General features: G+C 38.1%; 1 protein-coding gene across 1 annotated transcript; it reads right to left on the bottom strand.

The window, feature by feature from the left end:
- Positions 1-1,554: 1,554 nt before the first annotated feature.
- Positions 1,555-6,903, bottom strand: LOC135220515 (uncharacterized). The gene is made up of 3 exons (XM_064257671.1): positions 6,760-6,903; positions 6,252-6,349; positions 1,555-1,741 (listed from the first exon to the last, which is right to left on the bottom strand). Exons 1-3 carry the CDS (start codon positions 6,901-6,903, stop codon positions 1,555-1,557), a joined length of 429 nt encoding a protein of 142 aa, XP_064113741.1.
- Between the last annotated feature and the right edge of the window lie 285 nt (positions 6,904-7,188).

Genomic DNA, 7,188 nt, shown 5'->3' with positions numbered 1-7,188 from the left:
AAACCAGAATGACAGTTTTTCTCACCAAAAAATGATAATACATTTCTGACCAAAAAACTAATTTTTTTTTTTTTACCGACCCACAATGCCATCGCTTTCCTATTTTTTTTTTTCTCCACAACTGAGAAAACTACAGGAAAATTAACACTGTCCCTCTTTGTATCAAACTCAGCAAAAACTAGAAATTTACGACGGGACACATACGTCCTTGTTGCCTCAAGAAGCAGCCATCTCTTGACTCCAGCTCAGGTCAGGGTCAGTTGGCCCAGTAGTATGAGGTCAGGTCACGCGAGGTTAACGAATGGCACTGTGACACGCGAGATCTTCCCAGGGTGAGGGATGGTGGTCTGGTTAAGATTATATGTATAGTCTCCAAATATGAATGACTCTCGGGTGTGGATAATAGGCTTAGGAAGCTGACTTGTCATGTAATCCTAAGAGGGTCTGATATTTTCCTGTCTCTGTGCATTAGTTATGTATAATTACTCTGTTCAAGATACCTTATAGATACTTGTATTCGAAGATAATTTGTAAAGATAATATATAAATTCGTTTGTTGAAGATAATACATAGACTTTTATGGTAAATTTGTAAAGATAATTTACAAAATCTTGTATTGAAGAAAATACGTAAATACTCCAACTGAAAATAATTTATGAAGATAACTTATAATTTTTTTTATTGAAGATTATGTATAAATTCTTTTATTGAAGATAATACATAAAGAATTTTATTGAAGGTAATGTATAAATACGTTTATCGAAGATAATGTGTAAATTATTGTAGTGAAGGTAGTAAATTATTGTATTGAAAATAATGTATAAATACGTTTATTGAAGGTAATGTGTAAATTATTGTATTGAAGATAATTTGTAAATTATTGTATTGAAGATAATGTGTAAATTATTGCATTGAAGATATTATAATGTATAAATGATTTTATTGAAGGTAATGTATAAATACTTATATTGAAGATAGTATATACATTTTTTAGTTGAAATTATTTTGTCAATACTTTTATTGAAGATAGTGTATAAATATTCTATTTGAAGTTAATTTTTATCAATACTTTTGTTAAAGATAATGTGTAAATACTTTTATTGAAGATGATAATGCATAAATACTTTTTTATCGAAGATTATATAAAAATATTTTCATTGACGATAGGTCAGCGACGTAACTTCGTCCTGATTACGGGTCGCGGGTTCGTACCCCGCTACCGGATATCATAATTTCTTCGTATTTCTTGCGCCTGGATCTTAAGGTCTTTGTAGTGACGAGTGTATCCCCCCCTCCCCAACACACCCCCCTCTCCAACACACCCCTCCCCACACCCTCCACCCCCCTCCCCAACACCCCCCTCCCAAACCCCCTTCCCCAAAAAAACATACACGCGAAGAATTCGAGAAGTTAAGAGGGCATTGTGGCTATTACAATTACATATGTATCTGGTAAGGAAATAATATATATATTTTGTGTGTATGTATACAGAGAGAGAGAGAGAGGGGGGGGGGGGGGGACCTAGCGCGACAAACAACCAGAGGATTTAACTTCTCAAGCAATTTGTTGCTGCTGTTGTTGTTGTGATGTAAACCGTTCCAGAGTATAATCTATAAATACAGAGACAAGCCGCCAGAGTGGAGGAGGAGGAGGAGGAGGAGGAGGAGGAGGAGGAGGAGGAGGAGGAGGAGGAGGAGGAGGAGGAGGAGGAGGAGGTGGTGGTGGTGGAGGTAGAGGTGGTCTAGGTTACAAGCACAGAAGTTTGAATAAGTAAATTAGCAGCAGCGAGCAGGTAGCGTACGTAACCTTCGGGGGAAAGACCCGAAACTTCTAGTTTCTCTCTCTAAGTAAGATTTACTCTCGAATCGCAGTTTGCTGTTTTAATATAGTTCCCGAAACGCTGCCTTAGGCTCTGTTTCTCTGCAATGCTCTGCGAAATTTACTGGCCAATTTGTCTTCTCGTCTTCTGTCTTGACTCAAGGTTCGTTTTCTTCGTGTGGGAAAATCTTGGATGGAGTCAATTATTTTTATTATTATTATTTGTTAAAGAGGATGGCAGCACCACTGGAATTGATTTTATATATGGTCTTTTCAATTCTTCTTATTACTTTCTTCTCATCAGGGCTGTTATTTGCTAATAGCTGACCGATGTTCATATTCTGGTTAAGGAAATGTCTTCTAAAAATATTAGTTTATTTATATGATAACTAAAAGTGGCGTGTGGTCGCCGTAGAGTTTACAAATTGTAGTCTGGAATTCCAACGTTTTCCAAGCCCCCGTATCTTCCTTCCAATTTCAATTTTGGAAAAAGGCGAGAATTGAATTGATTGGAATGGGTTGTTGTTTGAGATTAAGCTGGCCTTGTGCCAGCACGGGCTCTTGCTCTTAGAGCAATGGGGTCGGTCGGCGGTATTTATTGTGTCCCGTGTGCGCTGTCTGGTGAGAGCTGAGTTTTCATTCGCTGAACAGGGGATTCAGTCCCTGAGTCAAGCCGTCTTCCAGAGGTGGATGCTCGCTCTGATGTTCGCGTGCGGACGCTGGAGACTGGAAGGTAGTATTGAGAAGGTCATTGCCGGTAGTTTGGGACAATGACCTTCCCAATACTACCCTTCTAGTCTCCAGCGTCTGCACGCGAAGATCAGTGCGAGCATCCACCTCTGGAAGACGGCTTGACTCAGAGACTTAATCCCCTGTTCAGCCAAGGAAAACTCAGCTCTCACCAGACAGAGCACACGGGACACAATAAATACCGCCGAACGACCCCATTGCTCTAGGGCAAGAGCCCGTGCTGGCACAAGGCCAGCTTAATCTCAAACAACAACTCATTTCAATCAGTTCAATCTCACCCTTCCTTGAAAAGGAACAGAAGATACGGTTGGAAACGTTGGAATTCCAGACTACAATTTGTAAACTCTACGGCGACCATGCGCCACTTTTAGTTATCATATAAATCAACCAATATTTTTAAAAGACATTTCCTTAACCAGAATATGAACACCGGCCAGCTTTTAGCAAATATCAGCCCTAATGAGATGATAAAGAAGAACTGAAAAGACCATATATAAAATCAATTCCACTGATGCTGCCATCCTCTTTAACAAAACATGTTTGAGAGAGGGTCTCATACCTTCATTTTCTTTGAATTATTATTATTATTATTATTATTATTATTATTATTATTATTATTATTATTATTGTAATTATTATTATTATTATTATTATTATTATTATTCAGAGGATAAACCCTCTTCATGTGGAACAAGACCACCACAGGAACCAATGACTTGAAATTCAAGCTTTAAAAGAATTGATTAATGTTCGTTTTTGAGGTATATATTATTATTATTATTATATTATTATTATTATTATTATTTTTTTTTTTTTTTTTGTTTTTTTTTTTTTTTTTTTTTTTTTTTTTTTTTTTTTTTTTTTTTTTGACTCTATCACAGTACTCCAATTCGACTGGGTGGTATTTATAGTGTGGGGTTCCGGGTTGCATCCTGCCTCCTTAGGAGTCCATCACTTTTCTTACTATGTGTGCCGTTTCTAGATCACACTCTTCTGCATGAGTCCTGGAGCTACTTCAGCCTCTAGTTTTTCTAGATTCCTTTTCTGGGATCTTGGGATCGTGCCTAGTGCTCCTATGATTATGGGTACGATTCCCACTGGCATATCCCATATCCTTCTTATTTCTATTTTCAGATCTTGATACTTATCCATTTTTTCCCTTTCTTTCTCTTCAACTCTGGTGCCCCATGGTATTGCGACATCAATGAGTGATGCTTTCTTCTTGACTTTGTCAATGAACGTCACGTCTGGTCTGTTTGCACGTATCACCCCATCCGTTTCCTGATACCATAGTCCCAGAGGATCTTTGCCTGATTTTATTTTATTATTATTATTATTATTATATTTTTTATTATTATATTTTATTATTATTATTATTATTATTATTTTCATTTTCACAAACTACTGCGTCAGTCCTGTAAAAAAATTAAGCTAATATATCAGTAATTATGCAAATGCGTTGAATTTTTAATATACCAAAATATGCACTGTTTTGTGGTCATTAAACCTAATTCGTATCAAGCTTAAGTTTTTTGTTAACAAACAAAAACTAAATATCTGGTTTCACGCTGCATTTTCATATAGTAGGATACTATAGGATACTATAGGATACTATTTTCCCCAGAGCCGATCCTTTGTTATTGATATAGGAGACGTGATAGGTGTATGTACCTCCACCCTTGGAAGTCTGTCGGAGCCATCCTTGAGGATAAATATGCAAACCATCGAGTGGCCCTTCGCTACCTCATTTGCATAATTAAGAATTAATTCCCTTTTGTAGAACCGAATTAGAGAGTGGAGTCGGAAGGCCCCTCTCTGAGTTGATCGGGGGTCCACTGAAGGTAAGCGGGTTTACTTTGTCCCCCCCCCAAAAAAAAAAAAACTTAAAGGGACAATTTTATTTTATTTTATCAGTTTTTATTCTGGGAGGCAGAAATGGAATACAAGACATAAATCAATATTGTCTCCTTTCAAATTAAAGAAGAAAATAATCTTGGAAAACGAGAGAAAAGGAGCATTAATTATTGTTGGGAAGGAGAAATTGAATAGAGGACAGATACTAACATTGTCTTCTGTCAAAATGGAGAAGAAAATAATCTTGGAAAACAAGAGAAAAGGAAGATAATTATTGTTGTGGGAAGGAGAAATTGAAAAGAAGACAGGTATCAGCATTGTCTCCTGTCAAATTAAAGAAGAAGATAATCTTGGAAAACAAGAAAAAAGGAGCAATAATTATTGTTTGGGTAGGAGACGTTGAATAGAAGACAGGTATCAGCATTGTCTTCCGTCAAATTAAAGAAGAAAATACTTTTTTAAAACAAGAGAAAGGGGGATTCATTATTATTGTGGGAATGGGAAATTGAATAGAAGACAGATATCAACATTGTCTCCTGTCAAACTGAAGGAGAATTTAATCTTGGAGAACAAAGGAGGTTTAATTATTGTTGTGGGAGGGAGAAATGTAATAGAAAATGGGCATCAACATTGTCTCCTGTCAAACTGGAGACAATTGAATGAAGACAGATATCAACATTGTCATCTGCAAAACTGAAGAAGAAGAAAAAAAACTTTGAGAAAAGAAGAAAAGGAGGATTAATTATTGTTGTGGGAAGGAGAAATGAAACAGAAGACAGATATTAGCACTGTAGTTTATAGAATCAAAAAAGATCAACTTGACGAAGAAAAGAGTATTAATCATTATTGTTGCGGGTGGGAGAAATGGAATAGAACACAGATAACAGCATTGTCTTTTGTCAAATCAAAGCGGAAAATAAAAAAGACTTAGAAAAGGAAGGAAGAATAAATATTGTTGTGGAAGAAAGAACTGGGATAAAAGACAGATAACAGCATTGTCTTCTGTCAAATCAATAAGGAAAATAGACCAGACTTAGAAAAGGAGTGACAGAATAAATATTGTTGTGGAAGAAATAACTAGTAGAATAAAACGTATATATCAGCATTGTCTTCTGACAAATCAAAGAAGACAAACATCAAAAGAAAGGAGAGCAAGAAGACAAGAGCTTGCATGAAAAAAGAAAGAAAGGTGAGGAACAATATTATTCAGCATCTTAGTGCTCAGAAATATTTATTATGGTGGGAGGAAGAACTAGAATAGAAGACAGATATCAGCATTGTCTTCTGTATAATAGAAGAAAATGTGTATGAAGAAGAGAAGAGCCATATAACAAAAAAAAAAGGAGACTCATTATTTTTCTAGATCATAGTCATCATGATTTTGTATTGGGGTAGGAAGCGATGAAAAAAAAAGATAATTATCAACCTTGTCTTCTGTCAGAATGAAGATGAAAATAAACTTCTCTGATAAAAAAGAGACCAAGAAGACAAAAGCTCCCATAAAAAAAAGGGGGAGATTTGTAATGTTATTCCAGATCGTTGTCCTGATAATTGATTATTATCTTGGGTGGAGGAAATGGGATAGAAGACAGATATCAGCAGCAAATTGTCTTCTTTCAAATTAAAGAAGGAAACGAACTTGACCAAGACATGAGAGAGAGAGAGAGAGAGAGAGAGAGAGAGAGAGAGCATCCCGAAGAGGACAACAAGAGAAACACCAAGAACCAATTCACCTGCTCTCTCGTCTGTGGTGGTCTCCGCCGATTCCATCTCGAAATTACACATAGATTACACATAAATTACATGCGTATGGTAACAACGTTGTTTACAAGGGGATCAAAGAAGACCATCTGGGTCCTGACAACAATTTGGGCTGTTTATTAGAGTCATTAAGGGCTTCATTATCACCAGATGCCCTTGAGGGAATCTGGAACGTATGAGGGAGATAGGGTAGAAGGGAAAAGGACTCTCCCTTCCCCTTCTCTAGGGAGGAAATGTAGGGTTGGGGTGGAGGGAGTAGGGAGGGTCGTCCCATCCTGTTCCCCCATGGGTGGGGGGGTCCTGTCTTAAGGAAATTGGGATGGTATGGGTTGGAGGAGGGGTAGGGGTCATCCCTCTCCATCTCCTCTAAGGAAACGACGGGTGCGGGGGTAGGGTTGTGGGAGTTCGATCTTAAGGAAATTTGGGATGGTATGGGTAGGTAGAGGTTGGGTAGGGGTTGGGGGAGGGATCCTATCATAAGGAAATAAGGAGAGGTTAGTGGAGGGGGAGGGGTAGACCCATCCAGCTGCCCCTTGGGGTTGGGAGATGTGGTGGGGGGTCTCATCTAAAGTATACTAGTGTGGAAGGGATGGTTGGTGGAGGGGGTCGCCGCCCCTTCCTATTCTCCTTCGGGGGTAGGGGAGATGGGTTGGGGTGTCTCTTCATGAGTATATTGGTGTGGAGGAGGTGGAGGGTGATAGGAGGGAGGTCGCCCCCCATCCCCCCATTACCCCTCCATCTACCAGTTATGGAACTGGTACATGAAGGAAAGACGATGCAAGAAGGATAGGATAATAGGATGATAGGGATAATGAAATTGAGAAATAAAGGTAGAAGAACACAAACGTAAGAGAAATATAGGAGAAGGAGGAGAAAGGCGATAACGAGGGGAAACGGCGAATGGAAAAGTGAAAAGGGGAAAAGTAGAGATGAAGAAGGATATGAGGGGAAGGAAGGAATAAAAAGAACGATAAGAGAGAGAAGATGATGACGGAAGAAGGGCTC

The sequence above is a fragment of the Macrobrachium nipponense genome, chromosome 20 (assembly GCF_015104395.2).
Source record: "Macrobrachium nipponense isolate FS-2020 chromosome 20, ASM1510439v2, whole genome shotgun sequence".
NCBI classification, from domain to species: Eukaryota; Metazoa; Arthropoda; class Malacostraca; order Decapoda; family Palaemonidae; genus Macrobrachium; species Macrobrachium nipponense.
Note: the sequence above shows the minus strand (reverse complement) of the source record. Positions and strands in the feature narration are given on the sequence as shown.

Excerpts from the sequence above, each read along its gene's own strand:
- LOC135220515 (XM_064257671.1), bottom strand. The coding sequence starts at position 6,903 with ATGGGGGGCGACCTCCCTCCTATCACCCTCCACCTCCTCCACACCAAT. Across the intron at positions 6,350-6,759 it reads CAACCATCCCTTCCACACTA|ATTCCCTCAAGGGCATCTGG; the intron begins GTATACTTTAGA and ends CATACGTTCCAG. Across the intron at positions 1,742-6,251 it reads TGGTCTTCTTTGATCCCCTT|ACCACCTCTACCTCCACCAC; the intron begins GTAAACAACGTT and ends CTTGTAACCTAG.